This window comes from Elephas maximus, chromosome 1, assembly GCF_024166365.1.
Source record: "Elephas maximus indicus isolate mEleMax1 chromosome 1, mEleMax1 primary haplotype, whole genome shotgun sequence".
Lineage (NCBI taxonomy): Eukaryota > Metazoa > Chordata > Mammalia > Proboscidea > Elephantidae > Elephas > Elephas maximus.
This window is the reverse complement of record NC_064819.1, coordinates 2,162,840-2,185,339: the sequence shown is the minus strand read 5'-3', so window position 1 is coordinate 2,185,339 and position 22,500 is coordinate 2,162,840. Positions and strand designations below refer to the sequence as shown.

General features: G+C 42.1%; 1 protein-coding gene across 2 annotated transcripts in view; it reads left to right on the top strand.

Annotated features, from left to right (window-relative positions):
* CFAP44 (cilia and flagella associated protein 44) overlaps positions 1 to 22,500 on the top strand; it is a 261,809-nt gene that overhangs the window by 142,746 nt on the left and 96,563 nt on the right. For both annotated transcript variants that reach the window (XM_049876494.1, XM_049876485.1), the window contains 9 exons: positions 635 to 797; positions 7,140 to 7,242; positions 7,548 to 7,764; positions 10,356 to 10,470; positions 13,600 to 13,764; positions 19,150 to 19,305; positions 19,785 to 19,832; positions 20,415 to 20,514; positions 21,232 to 21,326. In XM_049876494.1, the coding sequence (XP_049732451.1) occupies positions 635 to 797; positions 7,140 to 7,242; positions 7,548 to 7,764; positions 10,356 to 10,470; positions 13,600 to 13,764; positions 19,150 to 19,305; positions 19,785 to 19,832; positions 20,415 to 20,514; positions 21,232 to 21,326 (1,162 nt within the window). The remainder of the gene's footprint in view (positions 1 to 634; positions 798 to 7,139; positions 7,243 to 7,547; positions 7,765 to 10,355; positions 10,471 to 13,599; positions 13,765 to 19,149; positions 19,306 to 19,784; positions 19,833 to 20,414; positions 20,515 to 21,231; positions 21,327 to 22,500) is intronic.

The following is a 22,500-nucleotide window of genomic DNA, read 5'->3' as shown; positions in this document are numbered from 1 at the left end:
GGATTTTGAAATGTTCTTTTTGACAATGAATGTGACGCCACTCCTCTTCAATTCGTCATTCCCGCCATAGTAGGCCATACGATTGTCTGATTTGAAATGGCCAATACCAGTCCATTTCAGCTCACCAATGCCTAGGATATCGATTCTTATGCAGTCCCTTTCATTTTTGACAACTTCCAATTTTCCTAGATTCACACTTAGTGCATTCCGTGTACTTTTACTAATTCAGCATATTTTACGTGTGCAGTTCAGTGACATTGATTCTGTTGGTCCTGATGTGCAGCCATCTGTTTCTAAATTATTTCATCATCATCATCACCATCATCGTCATCGTCATCATGGACACTCCATGTCCCCAAGCCCTGTGCCCCTCCCACCTGTCCCTGGTAACCACTAATAAATTTTGGTCTCTATGTATTTGCCAATTCTAGGTATTTCATATAAGTGGGATCATACAATATTTCTCCTTTTGTGACTTATTCAACATAATGTTTTCAGTGTTCATCCGTGTTGTAGCATGTATCAGGCCTTCATTTCTCTTTATGCAATTAAAAAATATACCTATGTCACTACTTTTCCTGTTCATAAGACAGCTTCTTTGTTGCAATTCTTTTCCTTAGCAACTTTCCCTCAGACATTCCTTCGGTTATGACTGCACAAAGCGGGCCAACCTACAGCTTCTGGACAGCAGCACCCTGATGTACATAGCTGGGAACCAGTTGATCCTCCTGGATCTGAAAACCAAGAAACAGACCTACCTGCGAAGTAGCAGTGGTGGAGGAATTGGTGTCGTTGGGGTATAACAGCCTTTAGTGACTTCGGGGGAAAAAAGAAATCTACCTTCCGATGGATTATTCTGTTATTCTGTTGACCAGCCAGCAGTGGCCGCCATCATATGCGGTATCATGGGGTGCATATGAGGTGCATGACAGTCTTTATTCTGAGGCATTTTCTAGTCAATGATGACAACCGCTAAATTCACTAACATCACCTCTGTGCAATATTATAATATTATGCTGATAATGCTATTATCCTATTTTGTAGACAAGGAAACTAGAGCCCATAGAGGTCATGTAGGTTTTTTCACACTAAATGCTTCATTGTTACTCTGCAAAAATGTTGTGTTGTTGTTAGGTGCCATTGAGTCGGCTCCGACTCATAGCAACCCTATGCACAACAGAACAAAACACTGCCTGGTCCTGCGCTTCCTTACAATCGTTGTTATGCTTGAGCCCATTGTTGCAGCCACTGTGTCGATCCACCTCATTGAGGCTCTTCCTCTTTTCCGCTGACCCTGTACTTTGCCAAGCATGATATCCTTCTCCAGAGACTGATCCCTCCTGACAACATGTCCAAAGTATATAAGACACAGTCTCGGCGGCCTTGCTTCTAAGGAGCATTCTGGTTGTACTTCTTCCAAGTCCGTGGTATATTCAATATTCTTCGCCAACACCACAATTCAAAGGCGTCAATTCTTCTTCGATCTTCCTTATTCATTATCCAGCTTTCACATGCATATGATGCGATTGAAAATACCATGGCTTGGGTCAGGTGCACCTTAGTCTTCAAGATGACATCTTTGCTCTTCAACACTGCAACGTGTCTTTTGATTTCTTGACAGCTGCTTCCATGGCTGTTGATTGTGGATCCAAGTCAAATGAAATCCTTGACAACTTCAATCTTTTCTTTGTTTATCATGATGTTGCTCATTGGTCCAGTTGTGAGGATTTTTGTTTTCTTTATGTTGAGGTGTAATCCATACTGAAGGCTGTGGTCTTTGATCTTCATTAGTAAGTGGTTCAAGTCCTCTTCACTTTCAGCAAGCAAGGTTGTGTCATCTGCATAACGCAGGTTGATAACGAGTCTTCCTCCAATCCTGATGCCCTGTTCTTCTTCATATAGTCCAGCTTCTCGGATTATTTGCTCAGCATACAGACTGAATAGGTATGGTGAAAGGATACAACCCTGACGCACACCTTTCGTGACTTTAAACCAATCAGTATCCCCTTGTTCTGTCCGAACAACTGCCTCTTGATCTATGTAAAGGTTCCTCATGAGCACAATTACGTGTTCTGGAATTCCCATTCTTCGCAATGTTATCCATACTTTGTTATGATCCACACAGTCGAATGCCTTTGCATAGTCAATAAAACACAGGTAAACATCCTTCTGGTACTCTCTGCTTTCAGCCAGGATCCATCTGACATCCACAAGGATATCCCTCGTTCCATGTCCTCTTCTGAAACCAGCCTGAATTTCTGGCAGTTCCCTGACAATATTCAGCTGCAGCCCTTTTTGAATGATCTTCAGCAAAATTTTGCTTGCGTGTGATATTAATGATATTGTTCTTTAATTTCCACATTTGGTTGGATCACCTTTCTTGGGAATAGGCATAAATATGGATGTCTTCCAGTCAATTGACCGGGAAGCTGTCTTCCATATTTCTTGGCATATCTGCAAAAATAGTGAGATGAAAAACACACAGATAGTAATTCAAATAATAATTGGATACAACACAATAGGATGCTAATAAAAATTTAGGAGGTAAAGTATAGTTTATATATTCAGAGCAATTGGCAGAAGGACTTGCATGTTATTTGGAACCTGTCACTTCTACCTCCTCGGGCATCTGTCTGCATGAATCATCTTCTTTATCATTTCTTCAGCTGCTTCTTTCTTAGGCTTTTCATTTTCAGCATAGAAACATACTAAAATCAACTTTTTCTCATCTTAAAAGGCCCCTTCCTAACCACATGCCCTTTTTACTTGCTGGTTTGTGAACTTCCCTTCAAAGCCAAGCTTTTGCTGTCCTTTTCCTATCACCCCAACTGAAATTGCCCTCTTAGTTGCCAAATCTAAAGAGCACCTTTCTAACTCTGTCTAACCTGATCTCTCTATGACATTTGGCACTGTTGTGAGCTTTTTCCTGGGTGTTTTTCCACCCTATGCTCCTTAAATGGAGATGTCCTGAGATCTTCTCTCACAGGTAACAAACAGCCTGACTGTGGAGTCCTGAGGAACACCTCTCGGTGTCTTTGGGATTAAGCTATGTTCAGATTAAGCTATGTGAGAGGAGCTAGGGGAATGAGGAGAAATTGGGGATTTGGAGTCTAATTCAAGCAGCAGGTCCATATGAGATGGTCAAGAGGGTTTCTAGGAAGATCATGGTCTAATATAGAGTTCTCTGCTCTTCTCCTTCCTGCCAGGTGTAAGCAGAACAGACTGAGCTAGAAGGTGACAGGGCCCACTTCACAGTGTCCTGGCTGAGGCAGAAGGCTTCTGGAAGAAAGGCTGATGAGGTTCTAACAGGCTGGCCCAAGCTAGCAGGGAGTAGTGAGAAATACTTTTGACTAGGCTGGATGGCCCCTGCTGAGGTGCTTAGATTAGAAGTGAAGATCAGTGAGAGACTTTTGAAGATTCTTGATCTGAGGAATGAAGTAGGGACATGAGAATGGGAATGGAGAACGTGAATAAAGTGAGATAGGACTTGGTGGTAGATTGACTATGGAAACAGAATATGGTGAGATGGAAGAGTGGAAGATAATCTCACGTTTCTTTCTTGAGCATTTATCTCTATCATGTATTCATAATAAAGTCCCTGTCCCCAGGGAGTTTGGTGTAAGACTAATTAATTAACACAGTGAGAATGTATAATATAACATTGTGGGTCCAGCACTACACAGTACATACTGTAGAGGGTTTAAATGAAGAAAAGCTCATGACCTCTATGAATTCAAAGAGTTTAAAATTCATCTGAAGAAACAAGACTCATATTAAAAAAAAATAATAACTGAGCATACACAAGTATGTGATGACGTGGTACGAGCTGCGGAACATTCCTGGACCCAAGGTGAGGGTCACAGGCTTTTTGAAGGGAATTAGTCGGCGGCATCTTGGGGTAGCATGAGTCCTGAGACACATATCATTTACAGAACACGAGGCAACCTCTAATTATCACATATTTACCTGTCACTTTAGGGCTAGTGGAAACCCTGGTGGTGTAGTGGTTAAGTGCTACGGCTGCTAACTGAGAGGCTGGCAGTTCAGATCCACCAGGCGCTCCTTGGAAACTCTATGGGGCAGTTGTACTCTGTCCTACAGGGTTGCTATGAGTTGGAATCGACTCGACGGCACTGGGTTTGGTTTTGTTTGTTTTTTAGGGCTAATAATAGTTTGTAATAGCTGCAACAATGGGCTCAAGCATAGCAATGATTGTGAGGATGGCACAGGACCGGGCAGTGTTTCGTTCTGTACAGGGTCACCATGAATCAGAACCAACTCGACTAGACGACAATAGTTTTGTAAATTTCTGTTTTCTATTTTGTTGCAAGTTGGTTTGAGGTCAGTAGTCAGAGGTTTGGTGTCATCAAGGATGCTGATGCTAATCCCCCTTCCCCGGTCTCTGGGCAGTGTTACCCACACAGGCCTTTCTCCATGTGTACTGGGCAGTGTCAGAGGACATTCCTCCATGGTCCATGTAACCTCATCTCTTCTGAAGCAGTTATCCAGTTGTGACTGAGAAAAGACTTTCGCAAGACTGTGAGAAATGTGCTTTGTGGCATATAAGCTATCCTTCAGAAAAGATAGGGCCCATCTATATGTTCAGTGTAAATTAAATGACTTACTAGTTTCAGACCCTGGTGGCGTAGTGGTTAAGTGCTACGGCTGCTTAACCAAAAGGTCTGCAGTTTGAATCCACCAGGTGCTCCTTGGAAACTCTATGGGGCAGTTCTACTCTGTCCTATAGGGTCGCTATGAGTCAGAATCGACTTGATGGCACTGGATTTGGTTTTTGGTTTACTAGTTTCAGGTCTCCATTAAAAGTAAAACAAAACACCTCCATAGCACCTTCCAATCTGAGAAGGTAGAATTTTTTTTTTTTAATTTTTATTTTGCTTTAAGTGAAAGTTTACAAATCAAGTCCATCTCTCATGCGAAAAATTAAGTACACCTTGCTAAATGCTCCTAGTTACTGTCCCCTTGATGAGACAGCACACTCCTTCTCTCCACTCCCTATTTTCGTGTCCATTGGCCAGCTTCTGACCCCCTCTACCCTCTCATCTCCTCTCCAGACAGGAGCTGCTCACATAGTCTCATGTGTCTACTTGATCCAAGAAGCTCACCCCTCACCAGTATCATTTTCTATCTTGTAGTCCAGTCCAATCCCTGTCTGAGAAGTTGGCTTTGGGAATGGTTCCTGTCTTGGGCTAACAGAAGGTCTGGGGACCATGACCTCCAGGGTCCTTCTAGTCTCAGTCAGACCGTTAAATCTGGTCTTTTTACAAGAATTTGAGGTCTGCATCCTACTGCTCTCCTGCTCGCTCAGGGATTCTCTGTTGTGTTCCCTGTCAGGGCAGTCATCAGTTGTATCTGGGCACCATCTAGTTCTCCTGGTCTCAGGCTGATGTAGTCTCTGATTTATGTGGCCCTTTCTGCCTCTTGGGCTCATAATTACCTTGTGTCTTTGGTGTTCTTCATTCTCCTTTGCTCCAGGTGAGTTGAGACCAATTGATGTATCTTAGATAGCCGCTTGCTAGCATTTAAGACTCCAGAAGACACTCTCCAAAGTAGGATGCAGAATGTTTTCTTAATAGATTTTATTATGAGAGGGCAGAAATTTTTACCTGACTGTAGATGAACCCAGCCTCCTAGAAGGGTAAAGCATTTGCCTGATTCCTCATTTAGACTTCTGTGACCATATATCCTATGTAGTATCCCTTTGGAAATTGGAATCTAGACAGATACGGACATAACCCACTTTTTTCCTACATCTTTGGGATCAACTCTTTCTTATTCCAGCTTGCTTCTTGGCTCTAACACCTGGCTTGAATCCTCTCTCTCAGAGCTATATGACCTTGGGGATGTTACTTAGCCTCTCTGTGCCTCAGCTTCCTTGTCCATGAGATGGGAATAATAATGATATCTGAGCTCATAAGGTTGATGTGAAATTTAAGAGAATTAATTCACATAAAACTTAGATCAGTTGGCATACAGTAAGCACTCAATAAATGTTAGCTGTTATCAGCATTATCATTATCTCACTAAGCATTCATCATCCCATAAAACCCAAACCTTATTTCAGGCAGAAGAAATGGAGAGTTACTTGAATAGAAGAACTAGAGGCAGCTTGCCAGTAGGAAGCCAGCCTATCACAGGTCTGATGGCCCTCTGTGTGGAGGCCATAAAAGAGCTATATTGTCTTGGGTACAGGCTTCCAGTGCAATCTATAGCTGAAAACCAGTCTCCTTGTTGTTACCCATATAATCACAAGTTGCAAAACAGTAACTGAAAATATGATTTTAGAAGTAGAATGTATGATTTAAATAGCTTATTCTCATAACAGCCTATTTTTATACCTGATTTTTGGCTAGCCGTTTTTTTCTTCTTTCACATTGGACAAAGATAATATCAACAAACAAAGATAACAGAAATGAACATAACAATTCTATCCAACTTATATGGCTAGCCTTTGAAATGCTGACACAGAGGTTTATCCAGGCCACATTTACTCGATTTTCCTCTACACTGGCTTGGCAGCATTCTGTCTTTCACTCGTAGTACATTTACGTTCATTTGTGATAAGTTTGTCCAAGGTGACATTTTTTTAATTAGAATGTTACCTACTCTGCAAACATGGATATTTGTATGCAAAGATTTAGATTGACTTATATGCAGGGTGAGCAGTTCACCTAGCTCAGTAGTTCTCGAAGCATGGTTTCCAGACAGGCAGCACTAGCCTCACTAGTCTTTTAGAATGGGAATGCAGATTCTCAGGTCTTAACCCAGACCAACTGAATCAGAAACTCTGGGGATAGGGTTGGTAATCTGTGTTTTAACAAACCTTCCAAGTGATTCTGTTACACACTGAGGATTGGAACCATTCTTCTAGCTCTTACTAATGGCAGTTAATAAAAGCATAGAGCTAGACATGACTGTCTTAATGAAAACAAAACTTAAAAGGAGAATTCTTCTAGTTTTCATTTTAGATCATATCCATCATCAACTGTCAGATGCCCACTCCTGAGCCTTGTGTTAGAGTGGATCATGATAAACAAAATGACAAAACAGTGGGCACCAGATACCTCGTTAGTAGGACTACTAAATCTTTTAATAGTTGAGTGAGATTTTGTTTTTTATAGGTTCACCCCAATAAAACTCACTTTGCGGTAGCTGAAAAAGGATCTTCTCCAAATATTATCATCTATGAATATCCTTCTCTGAGGCCATACAGAATCCTTCGAGGTGAGTGCAGGAGAATCTTTAAAATATTCCATGTTCAAGATTAACAAAAGTCTGAAGGTATAACATTATTGTATCAGCTAGGGTTCTGCAGAGAAACACAGCCAGTAGGAGATATATAAGATTGATCTATCTGTTTGTCTATCATCTATCTACCTGTCTATCTATCTACCTATCTCTGTCTATCTGTCTGTCTGTCTGTCTATCTATCTATCATCTATCTGTCTATCTCTGTGTTTTTTGTCAATATTCTTTTGAAAAGAAATAAATGTTTCACCTATTCATCAGACTCCCATTCATCCTTCCAGATGGGACTGACTTGGGGTATGCCTATGTGGACTTTAACTATAATGGCACCTTGCTGGCGTCTGTTGGGTGCAGCCCTGATTATACATTCACCATCTGGTATTGGAAAGAGGAGCAGCCCATACTGAGGACAAAAGCTTTTTCCCAGGAAGTTTTCAAGGTTACTTTCAACCCTGAAGATGATGAACAGCTTACTACTTCGGGATCAGGCCACATCAAGTAGGTCCGGTGACCAATACAGGTGCCAGTAGTAATCGTCAGAGTATTTTTTGAGAGGATCTAAGAGCTGGAGATTTTTATTGCCCTTGCTGTTAACTTTAGGATAATTTCTAAATATATTAGTTTTCAAAGTAACTAGTAGTGTAGCTTTCCAAGTTAGATTTGTGGGATTTTATCACTGAAAACAGTATAAGTAAAACAGAGACTTTTTAATTTAGCCTACTGCTTTCTTGTAGGTTTCACCTCCTAAAAGAGTTTGTACCATTGCTTAGCAAATGACATTGGCATGGTGTTTCCAAATTCATGTGGAGCTTTCACAACTGTTGTTAATTTTGTTGTTCAGAGCAATATTGTACAGTGGATCAATCATTTTGACGTCTCTGACTCAAAGTCATCATCTGTGAAACAAGGGTCATAACAGTATCATTCCTGACAAAGGACCCTCAGTTACTAAATGGTGGCAGAGCCTGGTCTTGAGCTCAGGTCTTTGAATTCTAAATTCCATACTCTTTTCACTGTATCATATCCTGGTCTATTTCTAGGATGGAATATGTCCTAATCTTCTAGTGCTGCTATAACCACAAGCAGATGGCTTTAACAAAGAAGTTATTCTCTCTCAATCTAGTAGGCTAGAAGTCTAAATTCAGGGCACTGGCTCCAGGGGAGGCCTTTCTCTCTCTGTCAGCTCTGGAGGAAGGCCCTTGTCCTCAATCTTCCCTTGGTCTGGGAGCATCTCACACAGGAACCTCAGGTCCAAAGGACACACTCTGCTCCCAGCGCTGCTTTCTGGGTGGTATGAGGTCTCAAAAGAGATTGGCTTAAGACGCTGTCTAATCTTGTAGATCTCATCAATATAACTGCCACTAATCCATCTTATTACATTATAGTGATAGGATTTACAACACAGAGGGAAATCTCATCAGATGACAAAATGGTAGGCAATCGTACAATACTTTCGAACCATGACCTAGCCAAGTTGACGGATACCTTTTGGGGACACAATTCAGCCCATGACAGAATGATTTTGTCCTTGTCCATCTTTGTTTCATCCTGTCTCATGCATAACAGCCCACCACTCCAGAGCTGCTCATAACTTGCTTCCCAGTATGTCTGTATGAGAAAGACCTTTTTTTTATCGTAAGTTCCTCTTATTCCCATTTAAACCTGGTTTTATGCTTGTTTGTTCGCTAAAAACACAGCATAATTGAGCATATGTTTAAGTCTAATCTTGGGGGAATTCTTGCTAGGTGTAGGCTAAAAAATTCCAATTCCTTACTTTCCCACCGTTTAGTAAAGTGCATATTTTCTATGTACTGTATCTTTGGGGAAAAGATAGACATTGAACAACTAATTTCATGTGTGAAGTGTTATAAAAGAAAAGCAGAATGTACGGAAGCATATGATTAGGGGGCCTAAAGTAGCCTAAGAGAAGGGTGTTGACCATTCAGGCTTTTGGCTCCATATAATTGGCTTGTTAATACCATCCGTTCTCCTATTATTTATTTTAGGTCCAGTTGGATAGGACACATTCTTTTTCTGACAAGGTCTTCATCGCTTGGACTGTTTATTTGTTCAGAATACTAATAAGAAAATGCTAGCAACATCTAACATTTGGAGCCCTAGTGGCGCAGTGGTTAAGAGCTATGGCTGCTAACCAAAAGGTCTACAGTTCAAATCCACCAGCTACTCCTTGGAAACCCTATGGGGCAGCTGTACTCTGTCCCGTAGGGTCACTATTAGTCGGAATCGACTCTATGGCAGCTGTTTTTTTTTTCTTAATTTAACATTTATTGATTGTTTTTATGTGTTAGGCACTGTTCTAAGGATTTTTCAACAATCTTATAATATTCCCATTTTATACATGAGGAAATGAAGACACGGTGTGATCAAGAAAATCACCCAAATCACGGGGGTAGTAAGAATTTTGGAGGAAAATTTTACATCCTCTCAAACAAAGTCGCCAGATAGAACTTTCTGCCAGAATGGAAATGTTTTGTGCTCTCCAGTGTGGTAGCCACTAGCCACATATGGCTAGCCAGCACTTGAAATTGGCCAGTCTGACTGAAAACCTGAATTTTAAAATTTATTTAATGTTAATTACTTTAAATCTGAACTTAAAAAGCCACACCCCCTAATGGCTACTGCATTTGACAGCAGAGTTCTAAAATATAAGACCCACCAAGGCAGGATTTTTTTGTCTGTTTTGTTCACTGCCTAATTCATATTGCCTAACAGGTGGTGAGGAGCCCTGGTGGTGCAGTGGTTAAGCACTCGACTGCTAAATGAAAGGTGGGCAGTTTGAACCTACCAACTGCTCTGGGGGAGAAAGATGTGGCAGCCTCTTCTGTAAAGATTACAGCCTTGGAAACCTTATGGGGCAGTTCTACCCTGTCCTAAAGGGTCGTTACGAGTTGGAATCGACTCGACGGCAACTGGTTTTGGGTTTAGATACTTAGTAAATATTAACTGGGTGAATGAGTGAATGAAATAATATATAAATGACTATGAAATATGTAAATACTTGGCTCAAGTTAAAATAAAAGTAAAGAACAGTTCTTTAAGGCAGAGTCAGTCTGTTTCTTGGTTTGCAGATTCTGGGAGATGGCTGTAACGTTCACGGGCCTTAAGCTGCAGGGATATCTGGGGCGATTTGGCAAAACAGCCACCACTGATGTAGAAGGCTACGTGGAGCTCCCTGACGGGCAGGTGAGTACAGCTGCTGCGCGACCGCAACAAGGTGACTCTGCCGACGGGTTTATACACGCATGCCTACGTACATGTATCTCCCGTCAACGGATTTATACACGCATGCCTACCTACATGTATCTCCATCCAGTATATGTCTCCATCCAGTATACATTCTAAAAAGCTCTTCCAATGTTGTCTGTTAGTAATAGCAGATATTGTAATTATGAATACAATGAACCTTTAATTCTGCCTCTTAGATTATCAATTTTAATTGATATGTTTCCCTGAAATTTTCACAATCCATATGTGCGTATAATTTTCTGTTTTTTTTAAAGTAAATATCACACACACATAAAATGTGCAGACATTTTCGTATATCAACATAATGACATAGCTGTCACTTTTACTTACGTCATGTTATCACACATGTTTATATTGCTTATCTTCTTATTTTCTTTGCCATGATATTTTGAGAGGACTTAGTGGGCCAAAGGTTATATACAGTCTTGCGGCTTTTGTTTTTACTGTCAGAAATTATTCTTCAGAAAGGTTTTACGGGTGCCACTTTACAGAGGCATCTGCAACACTGCAACTTTAGTCTGTTAGTTTATTGTTTAATATTGTTCATTTACTTTCTCTCTTCCTCTTACAAAATTTATAGGCATATTGTCTGAGATGATAGTTAATTAGGATCAGTTTTTCATTAGTATTGTATTTAGTTTCCTATTAGAATGAGTTCTACAGTATTATTTATGATCTTCTCATTTATAAGTAAATACGAGCACACAAATATTACTCTACCTTTAAGGAACCAATTGGCCTGCTTATCTGCCTGGTGGAATATTCTCAATTCCAAAGCATGGTTATAGGAGGAAACAAAAATCTTTGGATGCTAGCTAAACTGCATATCCAGACTATAAAATAATGGCAAATTGTTCCAACTTCAAATTCTGAATACTAGAAGCACTCAGCTAAAATGGAAATGAATGCAACCCTCATGAAAAACATAAGATATATCTTTAAGAGATTCAATGGAGTTTGTGTAGATGTTGGGGAGAAAGAAGCCATTGTAAGTGGGAGAGCCATGAAAGGAAATGTTCAGAGTTGGCAATAAATATTACATATTTAGAGGGCAGATTGGAACAAAACATTTATGCTGGGAAAGTGTGAGAAATTAGGGCGAGCAATACGGTGGGGTCCTGTTGTATAAGGAATCGGACAGCCAGTCCTAACTGTTGTACCTTTGAAGAGTGGAGTTAGAAATGAAAGCAGTAATAGATAAATCTGGCCACAGAATGCCAGGGAGATTAGAGGAAGGGAAGCCTGGGGTACGGAAGATGAGCTAAGAAGGAAAAGTCATCTAAGAAGAGAGGATGAGAGTCTAGACTGTCTCAGGACAAATGGAAAAGGGAGGCCAGACACAAGCGACATTTCAGAAGGGAATGCTTTATAGGCTTTGGTGACCTTTGGTGGCTTTAGTCACTGGACGGATGTTATGTCTAAATATAGAGTGTACTCCAATTGTGCTAAGACGTTTAAGTACATTCTCTTCTAGGCAAGCCCAGGAGTTAGAAGAGACTGAGCGTATGAGTAAACCAAAGAACCAAACCCATTGCCATTGAGTCGATTCCAACTCACAGTGACCCTATAGGACAGAGTAGGACCGCCCCAGAGGGTTTCCAAGGAGCGGCTGGTGGATTCGACCTGCTGACGTTTTGGTTAACAGCCGAGCTCTTAACCACTGTGCCACCAGGGCTCCTCCTTGGCTACCCTAGGTAAGAGGGGAATGAGGACACAGAAGCTTAAAGCAGACAGTGGAGAATGAGATCAGAGTTTCCCAAAGAGCATTCTATGGAACATTGGTCTGCCCAGAAGGTCTGTGGAAAAAAATACTTCCCTGGACAAATTCATTTATACCTAGAAATTCTTCGTGGTGGTTCCCAACGAACACTTCTGTATTAACACTTCTGTATTAAAGGTTCCAAGGGGTCCTAGAGAAAAGAACACTTGTTTGACTTTGTTTGCCCGAGGACCTTCTTTCTGTGGCAGTTACTGCTAGGCGTCAGGATGGCGGCTCTAGAGCCACAGCCCCTGGATGTGAATCCTGACTCCTCTGGGTGACTTTGGGCAAGTTCCTTTATTGTCTGTGCTTCGATTACCTTAGCTGCAAAATGAGGGTGATAATAGTCAGGGCTGCCATTGGCCCAGGTGGTTCCTTTGTGTGAATGAGGTAAGGGTGCCTCTTCCAGGAAAGTACAGTCCCAGCCTGCACAACTGTATATGGTACCTCTGATAACTGTACCTAGTTCATATGGTGTTCGGGATTCAATAATTTAAAATGTGTAAAGTGCTCAAGCAGTGCCTGGCACGGAGTCAATGCTCAATTAAAATTATTATATAACACCTGTTAACACCTTAATAACCAGTGTTTATTAGTAAGTGTGTTTTGAGAAATGCTGGATTAAATGGATTTATTCAAGGTGGTTCTAGATGGGAAACCCCGGTGGCGTAGTGGTTAAGAGCTGTGGCTGCTAACCAAAAGGTCAGCAGTTCGAATCCACCAGGAGCTCCTTGGAAACCCTATGGGCCAGTTCTGCTCTGTCCTATAGGGTCAATATGAGTTGGAATCAACTTGACAGCAGCGGGTTTTTTTTTTTTTTTTAGTTCCAGTTGATTATCTTTGTTTGAAATTGGGCACTGTTACTGTTACGCTATAATCTGTTCAGTTTAGCCTCACAATTCATCAAACATTTTATAAAATTTGATATTATCACACTTAAAAAGTAGTATCTTACCTATCAAGAACTCTATGTCTTAATTTTTGACCTAGTAATTTTGCTCCTGGATTACATCTTTAAGAGATGTACAAAGAAATCTCTTACAGATATCGTTGAAAAATGACCAGTAACGGATAGCTTAATTACAAATATGTAAACATATGGACAATGCTAGAAGGAAACATATCAAAATGTGATTAGTGGTTATTTTCCGGGTACTGAGTTTACATACCTACATTTCTTTATTTTTCCACGTTTAATTCTTTTACTTGCATAATCATGAAAAATGATATTTTAAAAATGTTTCTTACCTGCTATTGGAGGCATTTTCTGTTTTCATGGGTATCCTTTCTTTTCCCATGCCTGCCAGGTGCTCTCAGGGTCAGAGTGGGGTAATATGTTGCTCTGGGAAGCAGGCCTCATCAAAGTGGAGCTCTGTCGTGCTGCCAAGAAGTCTTGCCACCATGGCCCCATTAACCAGATAATGCTGGATGAGGGTGAAGTGATCACTGTGGGGTCCGATGGATGTGTTAGGGTAAGCTTTCTTAACTCTTGGACAGTAGCACCCACATCTACCTACAGCTTGCAGATCACCCAAGTGGCTTTATCAGATTTATTTTTCTTCACAAAAAAGATCACTTTACGAAGGGGATCCATGGTCATTTACTCCCAGGACCAAATCACTTTAAATAAAGCTTCTCTTGCGGTAAATATTTAAATCTTAGTGAAGTGAATGTACTAAAAGCTTCTGAGGGGCGGCCTGGTTATTTTGGTTCTGTTGTTGAAGTAATGGCTTCAGGAAATGGAAACCTATGTTAGCATGATAAAAACAGTGGACACACATGTCTTTCTAAAGTACCTGGTATGAATTGGTCATTTTGTAGGGACAAAAGTGCCAAACATCAGTGACGAATCTCTGAAACATTTCATAACATGGAGGAACCTGGAAGGCATTATGCTGAGCGAAATGAGTCAGAGGCAAAAGGACAAATATTGTATAAGACCACTATTATAAGATCTTGAGAAATAGTAAACCTGAGAAGAACACATACTTTTGTGGTTACGAGGTGGGGAGGGAGGGAGGGTGGGAGAGGGTTTTTTATTGATTAATCAGTAGATAAGAACTGCTTTAGGTGAAGGGAAAGACAACACTCAATACATGGAAGGTCAGCTCATTTGGACTGGACCAAAAGCAAAGAAGTTTCCGGGATAAAATGAATGCTTCAAAGGTCAGCGGAGCAGGGGCGGGGGTCTGGGGAACATGGTTTGCGGGGACTTCTAAGTCAATTGGCAAAATAATTCTATTATGAAATCATTCTGCATCCCACTTTGAAATGTGGCGTCTGGGGTCTTAAATGCTAACAAGCGGCCATCTAAGATGCAGCAATTGGTCTCAACCCACCTGGAGCAAAGGAAAATGAAGAACACCAAGGCCACACGACAACTAAGAGCCCAAGAGACAGAAAGGGCCACATGAACCAGAGACCTACATCATCCTGAGACCAGAAGAACTAGTTGGTGCCCGGCCACAATCGATGACTGCCCTGACAGGGAGCACAGCAGAGGACCCCTGAGGGAGCAGGAGATCAGTGGGATGCAGACCCCAAATTCTCATAAAAAGACCAAACTTAATGGTCTGACTGAGACTGGAGGAATCCCGGCGGCCATGGTCCCCAGACCTTCCGTTGACACAGGACAGGAACCATCCCCGAAGACAACTCATCAGAAATGAAAGGGACTGGTCAGCAGGTGGGAGAGAGACGCTGATGAAGAGTGAGCTAATTATATCAGGTGGACACTTGAGATTGTGTTGGCAACTCTTGTCTGGAGGGGGGATGGGAGGATAGAGAGAGAGGGAAGCAGGCAAAATTGTCATGAAAGGAGAGACTGAAAGGGCTGACTCAAGAGGGGGAGAGTAAGTGGGAGTAGGGAGTGAGATGTATGTAAACTTATATGTGACAGACTGATTGGATTTGTAAACGTTCACTTGAAGCTTAATAAAAGTTATTAAAAAAAAAAAAAGTGCCAAACGTTTGTTGATTATTTTTACTAAGGTTATCAATTAGAAATACACCCAGAGGGGAGCTGACAGGATGGCCTCTGGATGCTAACCTCTCCTTGCTCTTCACACCCAGAGGGGAGCTGACAGGGCTGCCTCTGGATGCTAACCTCTCCTTGCTTTTCACACCCAGCGGGGAGCTGACAGGACTGCCTATGGATACTAAGCTCTCCTTGCTCTTCACACTCAGAGGGGAACTGACAGGACTGCCTATGGATACTAAGCTCTCCTTGCTCTTCACACTCAGAGGGGAACTGACAGGACTGCCTATGGATACTAAGCTCTCCTTGCTCTTCACACCCAGCGGGGAGCTGACAGGACTGCCTATGGATACTAACCTCTCCTTGCTCTTCACACTCAGAGGGGAACTGACAGGACTGCCTATGGATACTAAGCTCTCCTTGCTCTTCACACTCAGAGGGGAACTGACAGGACTGCCTATGGATACTAAGCTCTCCTTGCTTTTCACACTCAGAGGGGAGCTGACAGGACTGCTTCTGGATGCTAACCTCTCCTGGCTCTTCACACTCAGAGGGGAGCTGACAGGACTGCCTATGGATACTAAGCTCTCCTTGCTCTTCACACCCAGGGGGGAGCTGACAGGACTGCCTCTGGATGCTAACCTCTCCTTGCTCTTCACACCCAGAGGGGAGCTGACAGGGCTGCCTCTGGATGCTAACCTCTCCTTGTTCTTCACACCCAGAGGGGAGCAGACAGGACTGCTTCTGGATGCTAACCTCTCCTTGCTCTTCACACCCAGAGGGGAGCTGACAGGGCTGCCTCTGGATCCTAACCTCTCCTTGCTCTTCACACTCAGAGGGGAGCTGACAGGACTGCCTATGGATACTAACCTCTCCTTGCTCTTCACACCCAGAGGGGAGCTGACAGGGCTGCCTCTGGATGCTAACCTCTCCTTGCTCTTCACACCCAGAGGGGAGCTGACAGGACTGCTTCTGGATGCTAACCTCTCCTTGCTCTTCACACTCAGAGGGGAACTGACAGGACTGCCTATGGATACTAACCTCTCCTTGCTTTTCACACCCAGGGGGAAGCTGACAGGACTGCCTATGGATACTAAACTCTCCTTGCTCTTCACACCCAGGGGGGAGCTGACAGGACTGCCTATGGATACTAACCTCTCCTTGCTCTTCACACTCAGAGGGGAACTGACAGGACTGCCTATGGATACTAAGCTCTCCTTGCTCTTCACACTCAGAGGGGAGCTGACAGGACTGCTTCTGGATGCTAATCTCTCCTTGCTCTTCACACTCAGAGGGGAGCTGACAGGACTGCCTATGGATACTAAGCTCTCCTTGCTCTTCACACCCAGGGGGGAGCTGACAGGACTGCCTCTGGATGCTAACCTCTCCTTGCTCTTCACACCCAGAGGGGAGCTGACAGGGCTGCCTCTGGATGCTAACCTCTCCTTGCTTTTCACACCCAGAGGGGAGCTGACAGGGCTGCCTCTGGATGCTAACCTCTCCTTGCTCTTCACACCCAGAGGGGAGCTGACAGGGCTGCCTCTGGATGCTAACCTCTCCTTGCTCTTCACACTCAGAGGGGAGCTGACAGGGCTGCCTCTGGATGCTAACCTCTCCTTGCTCTTCACACTCAGAGGGGAACTGACAGGACTGCCTATGGATACTAAGCTCTCCTTGCTCTTCACACTCAGAGGGGAGCTGACAGGACTGCCTCTGGATGCTAACCTCTCCTTGTTCTTCACACCCAGGGGGGAGCTGACAGGACTGCCTCTGGATGCTAACCTCTCCTTGCTCTTCACACCCAGAGGGGAGCTGACAGGGCTGCCTCTGGATGCTAACCTCTCCTTGCTCTTCACACCCAGAGGGGAGCTGACAGGACTGCTTCTGGATGCTAACCTCTCCTTGCTCTTCACACTCAGAGGGGAGCTGACAGGACTGCCTATGGATACTAACCTCTCCTTGCTCTTCACATCCAGCGGGGAGCTGACAGGACTGCCTGTGCATGCTAACTTCTTGTTACTGCCTATACTGGTGAACTCACCAGTGGACACCGGGCTAAGCTGGAATGTCGCTCCAGCATCCACGGGCCCTTGGTTGCTGTTCTGGCTTGTCTTTTCTCCTGCCCCCGCCAACCTTTATGGCACCTTCCTTGTGTGTGTACCGTGCTGCTGCTGGCAAACCTATGATGTTGTGATCTGCCCTGTGGTCCCATTGTACACATCCCTACTCGGATCTTTCATAAGAAAGCAGTAGTGTTCGCTTGACATTCTTTAAGAAGCATTATTAGAAGTAAGATTGCATTTTTTAATAGTCTGGTCACTCTGTTGATACCCTATTGGGCTTACTATGAGCTTGCTCAGTCCAGTGTATTTTCTCTAAGTCTTATCTCCCACAGTCTGTCCTATGACCATTGGCTTTTTGAGCCTAAGTGTAGATCTTTACATTTACAGTATTAAAGTTCAGCTTGTTACATTCACTCATTGTTCTGATAAGACCTTTTATGGTCTTTATTCTGTCATACAATATATTCACTACCTTCCAAAATATATGTCGCTTAAAAATGTCAAAATACCGAGTGGTAGAAAATTCAAGAGAAAAAAAAGTTAACTATTTCACAGGGAATCCCTTCATGGACACCACTAAGCTTGCTTTCAATTTTTCAAAGTCTGCCCTCATCTCTTCAATCTCTACCTCTTACCCCCTTCAGAAAAAACCCATCCCAACTCCCAAGGGTTAGTCTGACATTGGGATCTGGCCCTCTCCGCAGCCAAGCTAATCTATGGACAGGCTTCAACCCCTGGAATTTTCTTTCCCAAAGTCTGAATTGTTCAGTCTAGAATAACATGGGGAAACCTTGGCGGCATAGTGGTTAAGTGCTACGGCTGCTAACCAAAAGGCCGGCGGTTCAAATCCACCAGACGCTCCTTGGAACCTCTATGGGGCAGTTCTACTCTGTCCTATAGGGTTGCTATGAGTTGGAATTGACTCGACGACAGTGGGTAGAATAACATGGCAAGCTGAGTCATTACGATTATCCAGGGTGGGTCTTCGCGCTTCACAGAGAGGGTCTTTCTGAGCCTCTGTGTCACAGTGAGGTAAGACTGTACTCCTCATTCTTCCTATAGTATTCTAGTCTCCTCTCCCAAGGAAAGTCAATCCTTATCTGAGATTAAAAAAAAAAAAAAGGCAAAACCAAACCCACTGCCTTTGAGTTGATTCTGACTCATGGCGATCCTATGTGTTACAGAGTTGAACTGATCCATAGGATTTTCTTGGCTGTAATCTTTGTGAAAGCAGTTTGCCAGGCCTTTCTTCTGTGGCACTGCTGGGTGGGTCAAAACCACCAACCTTCAGGTCGGTAGTCAAGTGCGAACCATTTGTGCTACCCAGGGACCTTTCGTCTGAGGTGGTGGAGTCTAAATTGGTATTAAGGAAGAGAAGCATTTTCTAAAGGAGATATCTGCTTATAATGTAGATAGTCCTTGAATCTTTAAGCAAGCAGGTCTGTTTCCCCTTTTTAGGAGCCCGCGGGTATCACCGTGAGTTAGAATTGATTCGATAGCAGCTGGTACTGATACTGGTACCAATCTATATTAATTAGGGCTCGTTATAATGCCTTGCTGAGCAACAGAACTGTTTACTCCTTATGGCCACTTTATTCGCAGAAAGATTTGACAGAAACCTTGAAATGAAGTTGACTTTGAGTAACTTAAAAGTCTAAGGCAGGGCTGTACTTTCTCACTAATCTCTGTAAATAGAAAGGAAACTATAGTAATTTGTTATCCCCCAGTTCAGAGCAAAATGTCTTTTTTTTCTGGCTTAGAAAATAATATTCAGAAGCCACTTACTGATTAAAGTATTTTCCTACTAATTTTTCAAGATTTGGGATTTTGAGACAATAGACACTGCTGATGCTATTGATGACTCTGGATTGGTAGAGATCGAGCCGATGAACGAGCTTCAGGTCGGCAAGAATGTCAAACTCCTCTCTCTGATAAAAATGGATGAACCTGGAAATAACTTTTGGTTGGCTCAGGTAAGTTACCTTCTTCTCTCTTGGCTTGTTGACATTACCTGGGTATAAAATTAAAATACTAGTATAATCCACTGTCAGTTATAATCCTTTTTACCATTAAGGCTACTATTAATATTTCAGTAAAGAGTTCCTGAATTTTTGGTATACAATCGACCTGTATTTTAAACAAAGAACCCCAATTAGGAGCATATTTATAATATTAAACTGATTATGAGATCACTCTGTCGGAATGGACTCAACGACGATGGGTTTGTAAGCATGATGAGATTGTTTATTGTATGGTTGTGTTCCAAAATATATAGAAGTTGCTTTTTTAAAGTTTGGTCACACTTTACAATATTTATATGTAAACTTTTGGTATCATTGTCCTTGCTATAATTAAAATCATGAGATGAAAATTTTTAGTTTGGTAAAATTTTCGGTGTGATAAAAGTGCAGAATGATAATGTAAAATATTATTAGGTATTTCCTTTTTTTAGGATGCCAGTGGCGCCATATGGAAGCTTGACCTTAGTTTTTCAAATATCGTAAGTTGCCTATTTTTTCAATTTTTCGCTATCTTTCATAGTAAAAACCTTTGTTATTCTTCTTTAAAAGGTACTTCATTTTCTTCATATTTGATCATTGTTCCCATCAAAAATTTGCTCAACATACAGTTCTCCTTAGAATTCTCTCTTTCTTTAAGCTTTGATGTTTGACTTTTTAAGAAAGGACCTGTCTCAGGCAACGACAGTGCCTCGCATCAGACAGAGCTTTCCGGTTTTCATAAACATACGCCATTTTCATTTACATCACCTCATGTGATCCTCACAGCTATCCTGTTTGGAAGGCAGGACTGTTGCCATCATCTCATTTTAGAGATGAAGGCGTGGAAGCTGGAATTTGAAGTGACTTGTGCAAAATTACACAGTCATCAAGCGCAAAGCCCTGATTCCATCTGCTTCTCCTAATTTCAAAGGCCAGGGCTCTTTGTAACCTATGATGCTTTCTCTTCTTTTTATTGAAATAAAATCAGCCATGTGATTTTATTTAATTTGCATTTCTTTAAACTTGACCTTAAGTCCGTATTAACTTCTGAGTTCTAGTAGGCTGTCTGTCTTTATTATTAGACCCAGGACCCAGAATGCCTCTTTTCCTTCCACTCTGGACCCATCCAAGCCATGGCCGTCTCTCCTCTCACCTACCTCATGGCCACCACTTCCTTGGACTGTAAGTAGGAACCCTCTGACCTTTTTTTTTTTTGTTTTCAAGGCATTTAAAAAAAATATGTGTTAGATTAAAAGCGCTTGAGTTTTTTTTTTTTCCAAAGGGAAGTCTTTTTATGCAAGTGAGGCGAGCTGTTGTAGAAGGGAGGACACAAAGTACAGCAGCCAGGCTTATTGTAGGAGGTTAAAATAAGGATACAATCAGTAAGCTAGTCATGAAAATTGTCTTCATTTTGGTTTTATCTACACTTGCACTATTCCTTTTCTTTCCACCCCCTTCCTTCCTTCTGGACTTCTGGCAAATCTATGTGGGCTGTGCAAGGTGAGATGGATCCACCTATCATCATCGGTCATCTTCTTTATTGTTAATTGTCATAAATTACCTGACTGAGGGTGTACATGGAAATTTTTGACTCAAGAAAGGCTATTGGATTATCAGAGCCTTGGTGGCGCAGTGGTTGAGAGCTTGGCTGCTAACCAAAAGGTCAGAAGTTCAAATCCACCAGGTGTTCCTTGGAAACCCTATGGGGTAGTTCTACTCTGTCCTGTAGGGTTGCTATGAGTCGGAATCAACTCGGTGGCAATGGGTTTTTAGTTTTTATTGGATTATCAGTTGATTTAGCTACTTATGAAATTTCCTGTCATAATACTCAAAATGTATAGCCAGCCAAGATTATTTTTAAAAATATTATGTAAATATTTCTTTTAAAATTATCTACAGGCTCTGTTCGAATCTACGATTTTGCTAGCAAAACTGTTTTGACTCAGATAAACTTCAAACAAGGTGGTACTGCCATCACCTGGGTACCCCAACTGGTAAGCTTATTGTTCTAATGAACTTTTAACAGAATTTATTGGTAAATGTGATATATCAGTGCTATTTCTTGGAAACATATTTACTAATTCTAAGTTTTATCTAGAGATGAAAAACATTTTAAGCCTGTTTATTTCACTCAGAATGTGATAGAAATCATACTATAACCTCATGACTGTTGTGGTTTGACCCCCTTTTTTAATGAAAATTCTACTTTTATGCCAATTGCAGGTTATTAATAGTTTCATACTATGTGATGGTTAAAGTTGTGTGTCAGCTTGGCTGGGCCATGATTCTCAGTGGTTTGGCAGTTATGTAATGATGTAGTCCTCCTCCATGACATGATCTGATACGATCAGCCAATCTGTTGTAAGGAAGTTTCCTCTGGGGTGTGCCCTGCGTCCAATATATATGGATGTTCTGGCAAAACTCACTCACTTGCTCTGGATCCTGCGTCTGGCTCATCATCATCTGAACTCCAGTTCTTGGGACTTGAGCCAGTGGCCTGCCAATCTGGGGATTCATAGCCTCCGTAGCCTGTGAGCCAGCAGCCTGCCATCTGACCTGCCAATCTTGGGTTCATCAGCCCCTGCAGCTACGTGAGTCAGCAGAATCCTTTAGCCTGATGCCTGACCCGTGGACTTGGGACTTGCCAGTCTCTACAATTGTGTGAGCCATTTCCTTGAGATGAATCTCTCTCTACACACATGTATGTGTGTATATCTATATCTATATCTATATCTATATCTATATCTATATATATCTCTGTGTCTCTATGTCTCTATAGCTCTATCTCTAGCTATGTCTCTATCCATATATACTTCATGGGTTTTGATTCTCTGGAGAACCCAGCCTAAGACATGTTACAAAGCAATTACACAGCAGAACTTTGTGTATTTCTCTGTCTGACTCTAATCACATCTGTCCTATTAGTATTTTCAGAAAAAAAAAAATACTAATAGGAATCAGAGTACCCCCAATATTACAGTGTGCCAGGCTTTATTCTGGATCTGGGAATATAGCACTGAACAAAAAAGACAAAAATACTTCCTCTCATGAACCTTGTCTTCGAGTAGGAGGCAGGGGCAGAGACAGACAATAAACAAAATAAATGAGTAAAATGTGTGGCATGTTAAGATAATGAAAAGAGCTATGGGGAAAAAAACAAGGCAAGGA